At 41.1% G+C, this 20,517-nt stretch overlaps 1 protein-coding gene across 4 annotated transcripts in view; it reads right to left on the bottom strand.

The window, feature by feature from the left end:
* LOC144943506 (dual specificity calcium/calmodulin-dependent 3',5'-cyclic nucleotide phosphodiesterase 1A-like) overlaps window positions 1-20,517 on the bottom strand; it is a 247,134-nt gene that overhangs the window by 116,720 nt on the left and 109,897 nt on the right. Inside the window, exons 1-2 of one of the 4 annotated variants that reach the window (XM_078871043.1) lie at window positions 7,346-7,892; window positions 4,498-4,524 (exon numbers count right to left, since the gene is read on the bottom strand). The exons of the other annotated variants lie outside the window; for them this stretch is intronic. Of the exons in view, the coding sequence (XP_078727169.1) occupies window positions 4,498-4,524; window positions 7,346-7,467 (149 nt within the window). The 5' untranslated portion in view covers window positions 7,468-7,892. Of the gene's footprint in view, window positions 1-4,497; window positions 4,525-7,345; window positions 7,893-20,517 lie in introns of those variants that run through there. 4 annotated transcript variants of the gene reach the window in all.

Raw genomic sequence — 20,517 nt, 5'->3', positions numbered from 1 at the left:
TCTTTGAACCTATCTCCGTAACTTTACCGAAAGACCCAAGAATGTGTACACTGTCGTGAATACAGAATTACATTGAGAATAGAATTGTGTTCAGCCAATGTATATCGCAAAATTATATATATTGTACTACAATTCAAACTACAGTGAAACCTTGGATTGGGAGTAACTTGGTCTGCGAGTATTTTGCATGACGAGCAAATTTTTTAAATAAATAATTACTTGATAAACGAGCGATGTCTTGCAATACGAGCAGTACGTACAGTATACGCTTTGTCTGCCGAGCGTCACGTGATTACAACTGAGCCAATGGTTCTTCTCTCTCGCTGCGGGATTGTGGGTAATCATCGCCCATGCTTGGTCTCAGTCGGCGTGCCTCACTCGTATAGTCAACATCCGTGCGAGCGTATACGGTTTACTACAGTATAGTGTTGTGACCACGTGTGTGTGCGTAAAGCATTTTTTTATTGTGTCCAAGTGTAGTGACTGTTCTTTAGTAACTGTACTGCAACAATGCCCCCCATGAAGAAAAAGGTTGAAAAGGAGGCAAAAGCAAGTGTCATTGGATAGGTTCCTTGTTAAAGTCGCACAAAAAGAAAAAGATTCCAGTGAGCCAACAGATGGCAGTGATTCCGTTACTGACAGTGAAAGTCGTCCTACACAATAATCCTCCTCCTCCTCTTCTCCTCTCTCTTGTCTCCCTCACACCAGCCACGATTAAATGTATGTAATACATTTGATTACTTTATATTAAATTAAAATTTAAATATAAAAAGGTTTGTATTAATCATTTCTATATGAATATTTTTGGGTTGTGGAACGAATCGTCTGAGTTTCCATTATTTCTTATGGGGAAATTCGCTTTGATAGACGAGTGCTTTGGAATACGAGCACGTTTCTGGAACGAATTATGCTCGCAATCTAAGGTTTCACTGTACTTTAAGTGACAATATTATGGCACTCATTCACCTTTGAGCTCTAAAATGCCTTGGGGAAACGTGCAAGTTTTTGCTTTTACAATATTTATAAGGGGCAATGATTTTATATATAAATACCAGAGGTGTGGACTCGAGTCATGTGACTTGGACTCGAGTCAGACTCGAGTCATGAATTTGATGACTTGCGACTCGACTTGGACTTGCATAACAATGACTTTGTCCCACCTATGAGATGTGGACTCGAGTCATGTGACTTGGACTCGAGTCAGACTCGAGTCATGAATTTGATGACTTGCGACTCGACTTGGACTTGCATAACAATGACTTTGTCCCACCTCTGATAAATACTGCACGAAATTATTAGTACTGTCATGGCGAAAGTAACCTACGTGTAATATATATGTGTTACTTCCAACATGTATTTGGAAGTAACACATATATTAGCATTTTCACGTAAAATGTTTCATATTTTCACATAGCAACTGGAGGACATTCGACAGTAGGCAAAACGTACAAAGATAATTTCGATGTCAACCAAATCATCCATATTCAGATTATTTTCCTCTTGTAGGCTGTTAAATCAGTTCCATTCAATGTCATTTGTTTAACCAGGTGAGAATGCATTAAATGCCACAGTGATGGAAATGAAACTGATTAAATGTCTATTATTTTCTACAGACACCAAAGGGAAATCGGCCCCATTTCTCATCACAATTATGATGTATTGAAAATGTATCTGTACCCCTTTTAGTGCTTCCCAAGTGAATAGAAAATTGCATGACACAGACAGAGGCCAATGAACTCACTCAGAAACAATAATAATTTTGATTTATACACTGTCGAAATATGCAGATGCATATAAATACTCAAATTCACACCCCCTGAATACTAGAATAGAGATAAAACCAGATACACGGAAGAGGACTTAATCATTTATAATAATGCTTCATAAATTACTGTGTAAACACATCCAAAAGCAATAAGTTTAACTTGAACAGCAGGAACTCGCTCTTAATTAGAAGTGGCGGTAATTGTAAGTCAAGTATATGTCCAAGTAAAGTGCTTGGTATCGTCATTTTCTCAGAGCTATATACGAATAAACATTTTTTTCTTTCTTCATTTTGCAATAGCACTCATCGGTGAATGAATACAGACCATTTATCATGGCTGCTTATAAGTTTTATTTTCACTTCACTCAGGAAAACTACGGTCCTATTTCATTGGTCTGCCTTGGGTTTTGTGCCCTGGAGCATAACAGCGATGGTCCAATACCCTAATGTGTACATTAGCCGCCTGAGCCCTCCAACCACTTTGTACCTAAAAATCACAATTCATGATGTGGAACGGATCGAGAACAACGTAAAATGTAAAATATTAACTAAATGTAACGGAGATTAAAAATAAAAAAAACTTGTTCTAAATCTATTAAACATTTAATTTAACAAAATATCAATGGAGGGTGAAGAAAAAAGTAAAATTACATGCTTATGGTATTTCTCTCTATATATTTTTAAAATAGATCGAGTATTTTGTTTAATATAACAATTACAACTTGACCGTAGGTTTACATTCGTATTATTCGAGCGATCTCTTTTTGTTTGTATACACCGTGTATAATATAAACACTTTTTAATTGAATGATATTCAATTTAGAGCACAGAACATTGAAATAATAAATCTGAATGATTTTTTCTCCTCCCATTGACCTTGGCAAATGCTTACAGCAAACATTCCTCTCCTTGTGGGGTCACACTGCAGGCAGCCTTATCGGAGCCCAGTGCATACTTTTACACGTGCCTATCTGAAGGGCACAGCTTACGTTATGAACCCTTGAGACTCTTACTGAATCTCACCACGTCTCGGAAAGTGACACCGATAGTTAACTAGTACGCTATGTATTGGGCACCTGGATAACCAGGTGGTTTCCATGCTTGTAAATTATGCAGATTACGAAGGGTTCAAAGGTTGAATCTCACTTCCATTCAATAATTCTGCAGACGTATGGACCATTTACTAATATACACACTCGACTGTAATATGGATGTATGTTGAACTTCTTTCGCACCGTACGTAGCCAACTGCGCTAATCGGATATTCTAGATCCAAAGTAAATCTATAAATGTAAAATGCCTCCGCGATCAAATGAGACGTGGTGCTCATTTTGTTTGGCAGCCCTGCATCGGGAGTGGCCAATTCACATTCATATGACAGGCGCCCTGATGATTTTCCACAAAGTGGTACTCCAGACTCATTTGACCCCTGACAAGAATAGTATTAAAACACATTCCTGCGGAGGGAGCTGGTAGGAACGTTGGGTTGCTCGGTCAATGGCCAGGGTCAACGGCGGCGTGGTGTATTCCACAAATATGGCCGACTGTGAGGGCGGGCACAAGCCGGCGTGAGTAGGTTAAACGTTGAGTTTTATAAGGGCACCACGGGGTGACCAGCCCCTCCCCACCCACCCAGCCCCACCCCTCCCACCCAGACCCACCCTCCCCACCCAGCCCCTCCCCACCCATTTTTGGATGCATGACGGATGGACACAATAATTCCATGTGGGCTGGTGGAACCAGGTGGTTCCTACCAGTAATATGTGTTTCTTCATTGCATTGCTTGTCACCGTAATTAAAATGATCGGTGCCGAATTACGATATCTGTTTGGGTATAATTTCGTGCTATAATAGAAGGGCCATACTATTCTTTCAGATTCGCCAAAATTAAATGAGTCAAGTCAAAGCTTAGTGCTCTTGACACTGAACTTAGATGAACGAAGATATTGAATATTTATGCATATACATTTTTTTTACATTTTATATATATATATCTTTTTGAGAAAAAAAAATGTCGGGGATGTAAATAAATAACGTCTCATTTTAAATGTGTTCTGAGTGTGATGTATCACCTTATCACTATATTCATTTAAGTGCTGGGTGGTCAATGGTAATCCTGACAAGTGCGTAATGCAATACCCCACTGACCTTGCCTCCTTTTAACACCAGTGTAGATATAATTTCTGATTCTATCAACCCAAAGGGCATGTTAGTTGCAGATCAAATGTAGTAAATAACAATGCAAAGGGCAAAGACAAAGACGTGACATTCATATCTCATATAAAAAGACCGCTAGGGTCATCGTGTCTACCTCACTGAGATTGTTTATTTGAGCTGAGCTGTTGTCGAGAAAGACAGTGAACGAGACATTTACATATCGAGCACGCAGGCACGTCACAAAGTTTCCATATGAACGATTTAAGAAACGGCATCAAGAAAGCACAAGTTCCGGAGTGCCATGGAATGCGTCCGATATTGTTAGCGAACTCCTACGTCATTGATTCTTAGATGTCCTGACAAATGACAAGAGAAATTCCATTGTTGCGTAAGCCATTCATCATTGTTCGCACAACACCGCAGTGCACCACGCTCATCATGCCAAGAAGGTGCCACGGTGGCTTTCAATACAAATCGTGTACCTTGACGACAATGAAAGAATGCATACATGCACAGATGTGTGAAATCTTTATTTTAATTCGCCGTACAATTGAACCCAATGCCCTTAACCTCACCTCTGTGAAGTCTTCTTATATTTTCGCCTGCAAGAAAAAAAAGGTCAAAATGTACGCTGTTAAAAAATGAGCGAAATACAAAACTCACATTTAAGTATATGAAATTTAACCTTGTGTCAGATTTCTCATTCAGGCTTATTACACATGGGAAATTGGTAGCAACTGAGGCATTGAAAAAGGCTTTATGAGTAAATAGCTACTGGTTTGACTTCTATGACTGGATACAGCTTCGAGACTTTTGACCTTATGTGAGCGTGATGGTACAAGTAAGATTTGATAGTTATTTGAAGGTCATATAAATATGCATATAGTTTGTTCAACATATTTGTTTACATTATCCATTTATCCATCTGCATGTGATAAATTACATTACTGATTAATGTAAAATAATGATAGTAATTTTCCAAAACTACAATTGTCAGCCTTTGATGTCGGTCAAAGAAAAACAGCATGAAAGTTCTGTCACCTTGCTAATGTGGAAATTCTGTGATGTTTAGAGACAAGTGATTTTGAAAGTGTACCGGATAAAAAGTGTTACTAATGCACGAGTGAGCAGGTCATTCTGTACTCATACATCTTTTCAAAATGAGTCATGAGGCTTGCAAATTAATTGCATGCGAAACACAGCTCGAAACAAAAAGATAATTGAAATTGCCAATCAAGTTCGTGGCTGTTGAGCTCATAAAAGGGGCGAGGAATACTTTCACGAAGGACATTCTCAAAAGCCACTGTGCCGTGCTGCATGTTTTGCATCTTTTGGGTCAGTGGAGGGCTGATATTTATTAAACAGTGGTGAGGGGGTGCAAGGCGGAATTGCATGGGAGCAGGTGGCTCAATCCTAAATCCTATTCTTGGCCACAAGCACACAGACAAGATAAACAGGGACAATTCATCTGGGGCCTGATTGCAACTGGGGATGAAAAGGGGGTTTCACCAATTTCTGGGCTCTCAAGGGGAATAAATAAACCAAAGGGTGGTCACTGTCCATCCCATCTCTCTCTCTCTGAAGGGGCACGGTGACAGTAGCCCCTGACTGCCACCCATTTAGATGTGAGAGCAAACACCCATTTATCGTGCCCATCACCTACTTTGGACTGTGTTCTCGGCCCTCTAATGCTGTTCATTCTCTTGTTTGATTCGGCTATGTTCCAAAGTTTACACATGCTTTTGTATTCCCACAAATGGCAGATATATTAAGCTGTGGGCAAATGTTACGTATTTTTCAAGCAATTTTCCTCTTGCAAAAGGGCCTGATTGAAAACAAAAAATTAATATCGTTCATGGACGTCGTAATGTATAAAAAAAATGGTACAAATACAAAGAAGAGGTGACGAAAATAAGTTTGTAGTCCTCATCGATATACATAACCACAAATATCAGGAAAAGTATAGAAAATATTATAAACATAGAAATATCATTTGACCACTGATGTAGGCAGTACAAAACACATGTCATGTTTTTATTCGCCTGATATAAGTAGACGAATATAATAGTACAGGAATTGAACATGAGAGTTGGCTTATTTCCCATATTTTCATGCAGCAATGAGATAGTTATTTAAATATATTTACATGCAAATATGTATACTTACAAAACTTCACCTCGGATATTTATATTTAAATATCATTAGTAAAAAAAAACTGAGCGAAGGCTTTTTGAAATTGGCATCAGTCAGCATAGTTTATGGTCACTTAGAATTAATTCTGTAAAATGGTCCTTGTTGATTGTTTATAAAGAGTTAAGAAGAGGGCTGCTGAGGCAGCTCGGACACGATGAAAAGCAAATAACTGAATGAAACCTCGGCATGCAAAGAAATACATCGCAAGGGTATATATGTTTGGAATGTTAAAAGTGTGTGAAATTCAAAATGTGAAAATTGTGTCCTGGGATTTTTACCAAATCACTCAGCTGTGAAATGAGAGCGCAAACAGGGATTTCAGTGTGCAGAATTGCATTTCTTATAGCGGCATTAGCCAAGCACATTAACCCTAGCCTATAAAACATCTCCCTATTCATGGCAACAGTTATATGATCTGAATATATATTTATGTTTTCAGTATACATGGTACAGTGCATCGACGAAGAATTGTTTAATATAATAATTTTTTGCACGTTCAGTTTCCGATACTGAAAGTTATTTTGTAGTAATATGTGAGCAAATAAAAATGCAAAACAATGATGAAAAAATATGTTGAAAGAACATTGGGTGCTCTAATTTAATGTTAAGGCACTTCAGTAGCTATGTATACAATGTTATGGAATAATGATTTCCATAACATTATACCAATTATAAATGTGTACATTATCGTATATGTACGTTCTTAATACTCAAAGTAATGCAAGCCACTTCCTGTTTATAAAAAAATTACGTGAATACACACATTTTATGTTATACACCCGCATATAATTACTAAAGTGCACAAATTTAAATACTATGCAAGGAACTATAAATATATTTGCAATATATTTGCAATGGTAATACAAACAACACAGCTTTTTATGCTTATGGTTTCAATATTCAATGGTTAATATTTTCACGTGGGCATGTTGCATATATTTGAATTATAAGAGCAAACAAACGTAAACAAAATACTTCATGAAAATAAAGTGTGCATTATACCATATGTATTGTTCTATTTTTGTTAGCAAACAATTGTTACAAGTTTACATATATTTGCATCACGATCTAATTGGCAAAGCTGCAATGGAATAATACATTACAATTTACATTATCTGTTCATGATTCATAATCCAGCCAAATTTGCCATTGTGAGTTAGACATGGCAACCGTGGATAAAGCACAACAATTACAGCAGCGGTTCGGATGGAAAGAGTGCGATCAACTTACAGCCCACGGAGTCGCAGCCAGATCTTCTCAATTTGCTCCGGCTGCAAATACTTGAGAGAGCTGCTCTCAAACTCCTCGATCTCCTTGGTGGGAGACTCCATGGTGAGCGTTGACCTTTTCATAAAATCGATGGTGTCCACGCTCAGATGTTAAGACGTGGAGCTGCACCGTTGACCGTCCTTGGCAGCCTTCTCCCTCCACACCTCCTCTGTGGCAGGATAGTGCGTGTGTGCCTGTGCGTGTGTGCCTGTCCCTGCCTGCCTTGCCTGCTCGCTCTGCCCTGCCAGTCCGCAAAGAGGATTAGCATCCGGGCTGTTTCACGCGGAGGACGAAGGGCGACATCGTTGATGGAAGCAGCTGATAAAAGTCGTAATCGTCCAAACCTGCCACTTCGGGAGCAGAAGAACGGGGTGGCTTCCTTTGGCTCTCAGAGTCGAATGCGGGACGCTGCGCACTCCATCAGCGGCGCTGGCGAGCGTCGAGTGAGAGCCGCCGCTGTTCGGCCAGCGAGCGCTGTCAGAGGGCCACATCCATTGACTGCGCATGGAGGGGGGTTTAACCCAAATGCGTTCACTTGCGTATGGGGGGGGGGGGTCGGGGTCTACTGACAATGTCTGTACGCATAGGAAATTAGGGGGGGGTGGTGAAGCCTCGATAATAATTTGTCTATCATTGCCATTCAAATTAGTTAGATAGTCCGGCGGTGGACTCTGTTTGCTTAATCACGTTAATGTTATAAATCGTTGATCGTTTCTGCGTGTGGATTAAATATCGGCCGTTCTATAGGATTCGGGGGGGGGGGGGCATCAAGCTGTACATACTCAGGTGGAGGGGGGGGCTGTAAAGAGTCCGCATGCGTACAGGGAGGTGGGGAGTGCTCAAGTTTTGGCAATATTTGTTGCGTACATACTCAATGGATGGCCCTTTAAGTGTCTCCCACCTTGACTTTAAAGCTTTCGTGACTGCGGGAATTCATATTCTTTGGGTCTTTCTGTAAAGTCAAGTATATGGGTTCAAATAAAATAAATTACCAAAAAAAACTACGACGTTTCGATCGCAATGACTGATTACGACAGCTTGCGTTGCGATCGTAACGTCGTCGGTTTTATTTGTTATTTGTATTATTTTCATTGAACCTATCTCCGTGACTTTACCGAAAAACCCAAATAATAGGTCTCGCTCCTCGTGAGCGGCTGCAGGGAAGGCTGTGGGAGGGCTTTCCAGCCGTGAACAGCGGTGGCAGCCTCGGTTGACTGTAACCTTGGGGTTGGCGGTGCCCCGGAGGAAGGGGTGGGTGCTCTCGGTTAACAGTCAAGGTTCACGACTCAGTGAACGCGCACAATGATAGACAAATGGAATATCTGAGCGATGGCTGCCCCGTTCTGATTAATGCAAAGGACTCATTGGCGTGATGGATAGTAATAGCCGGAGACGGAATGATTGTGTAGCTACTCTATCACTCTATTCTTTTCCATTACCATTCACCCCCCCCCCCACACACACACTACCCCAACCTCATGACTCCAACCTTATCAGCGATCCTTTATATATATAAAAAAATACTCTACAAAAAGGGACATTTAAAAATTGGTTCCATTAACTAAACCCTTGGCGAGGTGTTTACCACAGCCAGGTGTGACCTTTAAAGTTCATTCATTCATTCGCATTGAGCCAGCAGATCGGCATGTGTGGTGCTCACCCTGCTCCTGCAAGTCAATTTGTTCAGCGTTGCATGCACACATTTAGCGGCAACCACTCTCCCCACCAGTGCATCTACAGCCCATACTGTAAACAATAATTACATCAAGTGGGACACAGCAGGAGCACAACTTAAATATCCGAAAGCCACTGCCGTGTGACTGCTATCAGACAGCATATCAGAAATACAGCTTCACACGCTACCATTATCATTTGTACTTTTCATGGAAATCCAGGGGAGGAAATTGCATGTCTTACAACACACCGTAACGAAAGGCATGAAAAGAGATTTGTGTACCGTTTTTTTACACCAAGGAAAAAAACCAACAATACACTAAGCAATGGGCACATTTATACAGTTGTATATTACAATAAAATAATACTATAGTATAATATATTGCATCTTAATAAATGACCACTAATATAAACACTGCATATAAACTTTCCTGGGTATATGAGGGTGGGAAATGCACACTGATGGGTAATTTGCACTGTGCAACTAAGTGTCTGGGAATGCATAAACACATTTTTGCACACAACTGTATTGCTCTGCATGTTTTTCTGTCGAACAAGTGGAGACCAAGCCGCTAAACATCAGCTATAAAACTGCTGTTTGCTCCCATAATCAGGCCAGAATCTAATCTCCCGAATGAGCCATTTTTTTGCATCAATCCCCACATTCAATTTCATCAGCCCCCACATCTGGCACACTGGATGCATCAGGACAAGAAATGCGGTATGTGAGCAAACATGAGCCCACTGTGGGTTGACAATTCTGAAGTACGTTGGCTTGGAATCGCTCAGATTCCACAGCAATCCGTGGATGTCACCCACGTACAACGGGCCCTCGTGGGGAGGACATTCTGGACAAGTCTGACACCACCAAAAAAAACAACATCGACCATTGAACTGATGACGTTTACTGTTGCACTGCACGTGCATACCATTACATGGAAATATACAAACTATAAAGACATATATATTCTGAAATACGTGTCTTACTTTATTTTTATTTTATGACACGTACTTTTTGTAAATTGCATCACTAGACTTGATATAGATGCTTACATGGTAAATTCGGCCTGATCATCCAGCAATATGGAGAAATGTTGTCAGGGCCCTTAAAATGTATTTTGTCTTTACAATGAACAAAGTAAAGAAGCATTCTGCCTGCAAGCGTGGTACGCATCAATCCCCTTGACGAATTAACCTGTTAACGGCACGCCTTTTGAATCAACGGATCGATTGCATCATACAAAACAAAGGCAAGAAAAGTCAAATTTCAGACAGGGATTGCCTGCCGTGGTGTCAATACCTGTAAAGGCATTTTAAAAAAGTGCATGGCATAGTAAAAGGGAATAGCTATTATTTTTTACCTGGTTCAATTCACTAATTTAGTTGAAATTTACAGATTTCAAGGTCAAATGTAACATTTAGGATGACCTTCATTTCACAATATTTTTTGACCGCGTTCCCATTACCAAGCGTTGCACTGCTCTGCAATGCAGGCCAGTCTTATTACAATTATGCAACCTTACAAATGACTGTAGTATTTGTACTGACAGTCTAAATGTATAATGTATAAATGGATAATGACATGAGCTACACCCTGCTTGAAAACACTGTAATATACGAGGTGAAATGAAATATTCGGGTGCCTGAATAATAATTAGCACACAATAAGAAAAAAAGCTTCATTTAACACAATTAGCTATTTGCTTATCTCCATAAGAACTGTATTCTATAATGTGCATTTGGAGTTTTCAAAACATATGAGAACAAAATTAAAACGAATGATAACGCACTTATTTTTTCACGTAAATTTAAATAAAAGATGCTAATTGGAAAACATGCCCTTCTTATTTTTACCTTTAAGAATCAGAGCAACAAATGGGAATACTGTCGTAGCAGTGATCCAGCTGGGTGCTGTGGTGATACATGATTCATTATGCAGGGCATGAGTTGAAATCCCGGTTGAGGTTCAACTCAGTACACCGTTCTCCGATGATTGATAACATGAGAACAACCGCTTTTGTGAGAAGTGAATAGGGTTTTCCTTACGTAATCATTGGGCAAGCAAGGCGAGTGGCATGTCCAACACTGGCCCGGGACGACTGAGAGATGAACACTACCCCATTACTCGTCTTACTGTTGGGTCAAAGCACGGGCACTGCATGTGCAGGTGTATTTGGAATAAAGAAAACAGCACATTTCAAGCAAATCAGGTTTTTACTCACAAAAATAATTAATTTGATGAATTGCAACAATTCTGGGTTGTGATTCAATTCAATGCACTTACACAACGAATGTCGAAAGCATTATGGCATTAGCCCTGTCCATAGATTTGACTACATATTTATTTGTCTGTATAGTCGGGTCACCATAACTCTTGTAAAGATGATCCAATATGGACCGTATATGATATTGTTGCATTATTATTGGGAACTTACCCGATAGACGAGCGTGCAAATTTATCAAAGGCTTGGCTAAAACTTGGCAATACATTTAAACGAATTGAAAAACATCAGACACCTTGAGCATGTATCCGCATGATGTCACCTAGTCATGTCATGTCGTCTGACATCATCTCGCGACACGCAGCCCAACTTGGGGACACCGCATTTGGATTTAGGTGGATTGTTACGTTGCTTTTCATAATAAGTTCATCTCTTCAAAAACAATTTTACAAAAAAAAAATGTATCCCAGTCCAGCTTAAATGTTTTCCCAAATATTAAAATAATCTGTTTTCCAGTTGTACACAGTACTTATATATATATCTCACCGTGAGGATGAAATAATGCACAAATAGTAGTACGCATGCATTCCAAAAAATACTTGGACCGAAAACAAGGAAGAATAAGCATGCAAATGCATGTTGGAGAATGATGCAGAAAGCATGCATTTGCATGCTTATTCTTCCTTGTTTGCCTTGTTTGCATCCTCCTGTCCGTAATGTCACATGTTTTGTATTTGTACTATTGATAGTTTTTCCCCATTCAATTGAAGTTATTCCTGAGAATATGAATCATTGCAGTCACGAAAGCTTCAAATCTAGAATCAATTGAAGTTAATTTAACATTTGAAATATGCTTTGTATGAAGTGAAAAATAAATTATTACGACATGTGAATTGATCCAATTGTCATGACAAATATAATTATTATTACTGCCTACAATGTACACATTTTATACCGGCACAAATTTAGTGGCATATTACACTTTTCATAAAAAACGTTAAAACGTGTAAACTTTCCTGATCAATGTATAGAAACAATTTCCAGGTTTTAGATTATACAAATATTTCCTTCAATTTTCGACATGTGTACTATATTTAAAAGTCATAAGGCAATAAACATAGAGAATGGTTCAAAATAGCATGCATTTAAATAGCGTGCACACATTGTTCAAAACTATTCCAGTGAACACAGATGACATTCCTGCCCAGAGGGGTTAGAGGACTGGGTATCTGGTTTGACCACAGACCAAGATCCCCCATATTGCCTTAACATACTGTTGGGGGCAAGTGCTGGTAGCGAGCACCTATGAAGGCCGGCACGGCACACGAGGGGGTAGATGGCCAGCACCACGGCCGACCGCCTTTGTCTCCCCAGTGGCGATGTCTTTACACACCACACGAGGTACTCATTTGAAGCTGAGAAGACCTAGGGGAGGCTCAGGACCAGTTCAGATAATCGTCACTGGTGTTGGCCATGAGCGAAACTCGAACTCGGGTCACCAGATTCATAGCGTGGCACGCTAACTGCAACGCCAACACAGAGAACACAATTGGTGAGGATGGATGTTGCTCACAGATACCTGTAAACACCTGCTTTTGTGAGCAGAAATTTGTTGGTTAACTTTTAGTAACGCAAATACTGTAGAGGGTGCAATTTGACACTATACATATTGCTATGTACGGTGCTAAAGAAGTTCAACATCCAAACATTATGGGAAGAATCTTCATCCTGAAGGTTATATGGTGTGCTGCCAGTGTCATTCGCACATGCCAACGCTCATCTCATCTCTACGGGGAGAATTAAAACTCTAACCATAATTGACACAGAAGCAATATATATGTAGTGAGTCCAACTGAGTCGTAGACGTTATTCTTTAGAGGCAACACATTTATTATATCAACATGTAATACACAAAGGGGTAACTGCCCCTTTACCAGATACAGCCTATGGTGGTGGCCACCCAGCTAACTACGCTATACGGAGGAGTTACAGCTACGAAGGGTCGGACCCTCACTCGGGTCCCAGCCACGTGTTGATGCCTTGTAGAGCTTCCAGCTTGAAGGACGTGGAGCTTCCAACTTGTAGACGTAGAGCTTCCAGCTTGTAGACGTAGAGCTTCCAGCTTGTAGACGTAGAGCTTCCAGCTTGTAGACGTAGAGCTTTCAACTCGTAGAACGAAGTGACCCGGTCGCTCTCAGGGACCCACCTTATATGCTCCCGGGTCGGGGCTGGCTCCGCCCAGGCCCCGCCCGCCTTCTCAGGCGTTCTAGCTCCCTCTCGATCCCTCTCGAGAGCTCTCCCCGGACACGTGATCACCCCCGAGCCTCCCCACCTGGGGGCCTCTCTGTGGACACTCCGGATCACGTGTCTACGGGGTCAACCAGAGTGCCATGGCCTGGGGCAACCCGGTCCCTGGGCTGACACTCTCCCGCTCCCCCTTGTGGGAGCCCGCACTGCACGCTATGCGTGGTGCCCGCGCTATCCCAGAGCTCACCAAGCCCCACTAGGGCTGGTTCTACACCCACCTACGGGGTGTACGCGATGACGGTTCATCGCACGCCGTGCTGTGCTAAAGCCGACATCACACAGCAACCCACCCAGTGCTGTCCGCGACGTAGGAACATCGCACGCCACGGACCTCCCGGGCCGGCACCATACAATGACATCCCCGATGTCACTTCATAGAAAGGTGCGTGACTTGAAGGTGGGAGGATAATGCAATGTACTTAAAGAAACACCATTAAGCCTCTTTGTGCTCCAGAAAACAATAATGTCAGGTCTTTTGACTTGAGGCTCTTATACAAATGGTACAATAAATAAATAAATGTATTGAAATAAAAAAAAAACTCAAGTCATTCTCCATCCACCAATGAATGAAAGTCTCCCAATGCCATGTTGGTGATGGAGTTTTGTTGTTGCTATATTTCACCTCTCCAATCAGTGCGGGTTGATGATGTGGGAAGTACTGCTTGTGTTGTCACTCACCACTGGTGTTAGCTATGGCTAGGAATCCAACTCGGGTCATCTGGTTAATAGTGCAGCCCTCGAACCCATGTACCACAGCTCCACCTCATTGTATATTAATTGATAAAGCATCATTGTCCGAGGGAGCGACTGCACCACACCATAGAAATGTCAAATATTCACCACTAGCTCAGGGCCATCAACAAACATGAGCAGCACCCTCCAGTTGTTTGAGTAGGGAAACAATTATATTTTATTTTAAGCTGCAATACAACCCACTCCGACTTATCCCATTATCACTAGAGCTGGGCGACATTGGCTGAGGTCGTTTTAAATGACATCAATGTCACCTCATGTGTGACCTCGACATTAAAACAATTCCAACCTCAACCGCCCACCCAGCCGACGCCAGGACTGCTCTTTATCATAGAGCAGTAGTCAAGTCAGCTGTGATTATTTGCGTGACATGCCATTACTATAAAAGCTATAGTATTTTTTTTATCTTACCAGTTAAGGCTCATTGAGCTATATATCTTTTTCAGAAGCGACCTGGCCACAAATGATAGCTCAACAAAGTGGCTTATCATGTGGAAATGTATAACAGCCAACGACTCTAAAACGCATGTTTCTACATGTGGAGGAAAAAACCGGAGGGCCCGGAGAAACATCCACATGACCACAGAGAGAACATGCAGACTCCAAATATACAGGCGTCAGGGTCAGGATCGAACCCACGACCTCCTGTAGACCAGGCGAGGTAGTTAACATCTTGCTACCGCAGTGCATGCCCCTTTAAGACGGACCCTGGTCTTCACTGCACCTGCCAACTGGATGGACCGTACCTGATCTGGCTGAAGATACTTGGGACACACAAGTGCTGGATGACATATATAGTGCGACACCAACGTCATTTTACATACACCAGAACTCCAATAATCCACATTCATATGGGAGAAGCATATTGTGGATCCTGTAATCCACCAAGAAATTAGTGCCAATGTAGTGTGCCACGGATTTATGGGAGGACAGAGCCAAGTGATTCCATGAACGTGCACATATTTTTTTTACAGATTACAGTGGAACAGTGGGCACATTACTGGTGGTTAAACTAAATTAATCCACAATAAATTAGCATGTTATAAGGTTATTATTTTTTCTAAGACTCAAGTGGTCCACATTTGCCATATGGGCTCGATTGAAGGATCTCTTTTTGCAATTTTTAGACTTGATATATGTAAGTTTAAAACATTTTAAAAACATGTTTACTAAACAAATCACATCATCACAGCTAGTTTGTGCCGATGCAAAAGAATACAATTGCTCAATAACAAAAAAAGCTCTCCGTGTTTCTCTGCAGCTCCGTTCCTGCAGCTCCCCACTTCTATGGATCATTGGTTTGCGTTCCGTAGAAACATTTCCAATCTGCCGCGGTGTGCCGAGGATTAAAGGAGGAGTCGTGAACCGCCAAAAAAAATGTAAATTACAGGAATTTGCTGTAAATGACCTTGACACCAGAATCGACATGGTCGCATGTGGCGCCCTGTGATCATTTTCGCCGTACCCATTGTAATCGGACCATACACTGCATATAAAACTCACTCACAGATCAGTAGCTCTCTGAGAAATAATTGGATAGTCTGTTGTTTAAAAGTTTGAGTATGACTCAAGCAAACTGCAATGAATATTGGAACATTTATAACAGCAATTGGATATTAGTACACCATTATCGGGGAATGGTGGCACAGTGGTTGGTATACAGCACTCTGAACCTGAGATTGACTACTGGCCACAGCTAACATCAGTGGCAAGTCATATCTGAACCGGTTTTGGTCTGCGCATTCGCAAACCTGCACAAACTAGTGTTGAGAAGCATGGTCAAACAACCTCCATGACCGATGTGGAATGTGGAGGCCTTCATAAGAAAAAGTGTTGCCAAAGGGCTGTAAGTTATTATGAATATTAGAAATAATCACGGCACTAGCTGGGGTACTAATATGGCCACTATGTTATCATTGTGCGATACTTACACACACATGTATATGTAAGGTCACCCTCATGACACACAAAGCGCTTGCCACAAATGAGCCATAACACCTTGCTGACCTCGTCAAGGAGCATAAACCATCACGCAAACTCCGGTCATCCTCACAGGGGATTTTGTCTAACCATTAAACAAAGATAGTCACTGCATCGCACGCTTCAGATGCGCTTCTGCGGCCGTCTAGAATGCTCCTTCGATATTATAAAACCACTGGAGCTAAGCACTTTTAAACATAGCTTGAAAACTAATTTTTTTAGAACTCCTTTTGGTGTTCAGTTTGTTGTCCTTCCCCGCACCTCCGATTAGCACGTTTGGCTACGTATAGTGTGAAATAAGTTTAACATACACACATACACACGTGTGAACAAGGAACACACGGGATCACGGGCAAAATATGCTCAAGCCCGTTTCTCAAACCCGGCACGACATCACAATTGCTACGAGGCGTGCAGCTTGACCCGTCACTCTGATTGATGCCACGCCATGACTGTCAAGTGTTCGGGCAAGCTCCCGGCCCGTCGGTGCACAGTCTTGAACCGCTCCCACGTCAGTGCCATCTAGTCCAGACGGTGAACACCACCTACAGTGCTGTACATGCCCCACGGTGCAACACTTGAAGGCACGGGTGCCCAACCATGCCATAGTACGTGCAGAAACTCCTAAAACGAGAATAATACCTTCGTAAAGCTTGACCACTTTGTCATTTTCTTGGTTGTACATGTTGCGTTGCATTGAAAGATTGTCCTAATCAGGTGTACAGGGAATCAACTTTTGTGTGCGTGTTTTTTTTTACAGAGATGTTTTTTTTCATGGAGTTGGGGGATCATTCTGAAATACATGTGAGCCATACACCTGCATAGCAACAAAGGGAACATAACAGATTGTGAGGCAAGTATGTGTGACAGGTTATCTTTATAGCAGAGCGTTTTTTGTCCCCCACTGTACATTGAGGTTTTCTTTGACTATTCTGGTGTTCTCCCACATGAAAGAACCTCCCAAAAAAAGGAAAATGGACGAACATCATAAACAACGAGGACCATCCTGAAGATTGGTCTTGTTGAGATGCCCGGGTGGTGGCTCAGGGGATGAATGCCGTGTCTGAGAAAATGAGTCGGCACGACTGAGGCTCTGGGTTGAAATCTGGATCGCCGTTCGCGGATATACTAGGAGCTCAAATGTAGCAAGTTAATAATTTCAGCCCAGTCACCAATAACTGCACCAAAAAAGCTTCTGTGGACGAAAAAAACCCCAAACTATTGATGTGCATTTTTCTGTCGACTTATCGGCATATTCAGTTCATTTCAGTTGAGAAAGATTCAGCATTGTTTTATATTTGGTGGCTATATTCATATGACGAATGGATAAATCATTGCTCTAATTACAGGACTGCACTAATGCAGGCATAATATTTGAGTTGGAATTATTTCACTTCACAAACAGTGTAAACAGCCAAATGCAGCCTTGCTGGTCCCCATGCCAGATAGGCACTCTCGTGGTGTGTGTGCATTGTTGACTGCACATTAGGATGCTATGTGCTAAACATGGACATCGTCAGAGATTTATTTTATCTACTGTCCGAGGTCCACTTACTGACTCAGTGTTACCTGTCAGGATATACACATACTATGAAGGTGACCAGCTGCCTTAGTGGATTAATGTGCATGTCAGAACATTGAGACAGCACTGCTCAGATCCTGCGTTTTAATATTCCCCAACCACAAGTATGTATTTATGTATGATAAGGTTGTGTGTCGCAGCCAAGACATAAAATTTACGTTTTCATTATTAAGCCACTGCTGGATGAAGGCCTCCCCTGCCATGTTGTGCATGGGGGTTATTCGACCATACTTCATCGTGCTTGTCAATGTGGTTTGTTGAGGGGGTTGGGGTGCAGGATCTGTTCAGATATCACGTGCCACTGGTTTTATCTATGGCTGGGAATTGACCACGGGTCGCTGGGTTCATCACGAGGTGCGTAAACCACTGTGCCACCGCTCAACCCCATATTTATTTCTATTACTGTACTATAATTCTAAGCAACCCAGTTCTGCTGGTTCATTTTTAGTGTGTGCGAATGTCCATTTGATGTGTGTGTGTATTCGTATGACCCAGAATGAGCCCAGTTTCATCAGATCCTGGATAGTGCTTGGATAGGTGACCACCATGCATTAAAAACAGGTGCTATAGGCATTGTGGGTAATAGAAAACATGCAGCAAAATGTATTGATTTCCCACCTGGCCAGCGTTTTAAAGTATAATCAAATAACCCCCTAAAACCTGCATGGCATGCAAGGCCCTCATCCTAATCCAACTGTGCATTAACAAAATTGCTATCCATGTGCACATGCACATATGTGCTGTTTTGATATAAGCACAAATGTCTAGGCCAAGAGGTTATCATGGGCAATACTTCACCATCATTTGCTTCTGTCAGATACTGTAACTTTTGCAGTCAACAACGTCTGCTATTACTGGAACCCACCAACAGCGTTTACGTATTTATTTTACTCATCAGCCTCTGGGTTCCTGTCAAAGTAATGTTTAATTCTCCACCATGCAAGTGTGTACCTCGCCGCTCACAACCTCCTCCAGCTCGTCACATCTACAATATTTTTCCACCATGTTCTATTCCAAACGTCCAAGTTGCTTGTCATATCCTCCCATGAAATTCCTCACATCCTCAGCACACACCTGCTTTCCTAAAGTGAAAATCTTCTTACATACAAAATGATAATAAGCACGTACTTGGGCTTGCTCTGGAATTACTTGCCTCGTGCCTTACCCCAGACAGCACATGTGGAGCGTGAAAACTGACTAAATTTATGTAAAAGACATCCAGTGCTAAGAAGAAGCTTTTACTACAGCTAGCATCACTATTCTGGGTCAATTGGGGACATGACCTTAGTATTCTTAAAGCTGAGCTGAGAACATACAGGGAACTGTATTATTAAACATCTGGCACTGTGCAAAATGCAGCTAGCACAGTTGGCTCCTATTCAAAGGACCAAAATATGCCTCTTGATAATATAAATTAAAATTGAGCATCCCACACTTTGCATTTTTATTGAGTTGAGTGTCTTGGATTTAAAACCACATGGCAAGGATTTGTTGAAACACTTATCCAGGAACAATATATATATATATATATAACTCATTGCGTTACATTACCTAACGAAGAAGAAAAAACGCAGCCATGACATTGGAAATTATAGTCCAGTACGCTTTAAAGGAAAATCTCCAGTCCAGTTTTCATGGAATATATAGAAAATTCAGTTACGGTTTTTGTTTTTCTACAACAAGTAAATCAATAGTTTCCAATTTCTGAAATCCAGATCAAGACCATTATTCAATAGAAAATGAAAATGTTAGTAATAAAGTAATTTGCATGCATGATATTTGGTCAGTTGGTAATTCCTTTTTTGAAACAAATGTCTAATTTGATACGTTTACTGTAATAATGCACAATGATATGTGAGTATAAGATAATTACTCTTAACACCATGTTAACAGCATACACCACAGATGTGGTTGTGTTCCATGTGTTTAACTTTAAAAACATGTAACATTTTACACTTTCAGTATATGAATGGCTAAATTCATATGATAAGGGGTGGTTGGTAAGTTTGAGAACTAGACACAAATATAGCTGTCTTGAAATAACATTAAGCGTCTTTTTATTAAAGCCTCACGTCTATAAAACTACACTCACATGATAGAATTACAGTACAGGGAGGATGCCACAGTATAAAGGTTAGCACACGGGACTTGCAATCTAGAGATCCCCGGTTTCATCTAGAAAGATCAAGTTTCTTAAATCCCCACACCTCTATCCACGTAGCGGTGTAAAGGGTTACACCACAGTCATTGGATTGGCAGATTGCACGTTTGGGGCAAAGTGTGGGTACTCGAATCTCTTCCGAGATGTGTGGCCAGTGTGAAAGAGTAGCTTTAGTCTTTGCGGAGCTGTGCCTTCATCTTTTACTTATCGAAGGGCATTAGTCGATTGATGATCATCATGATACAATATCTTTTCAAGTTTTAAAGACTAATAACCCAGATTTTATTGGACCAAATTTTAGGTGACACTTTTAACCGATGGTTAAAAAACAGTCAAAAGTGGTGTAATGCTATCATAAAAATTGCAATTTTAAATAAACTTCCAAAATACTTTTCTCTGGAATTTGCCCTGAGTGGTAACAAACTGTTGTAAAACGAAAATAATTTTGATAATC

This window comes from Lampetra fluviatilis, chromosome 2 (assembly GCF_964198595.1).
Source record: "Lampetra fluviatilis chromosome 2, kcLamFluv1.1, whole genome shotgun sequence".
Taxonomy (NCBI): Eukaryota; Metazoa; Chordata; class Hyperoartia; order Petromyzontiformes; family Petromyzontidae; genus Lampetra; species Lampetra fluviatilis.
Note: the sequence above shows the minus strand (reverse complement) of the source record. Positions and strands in the feature narration are given on the sequence as shown.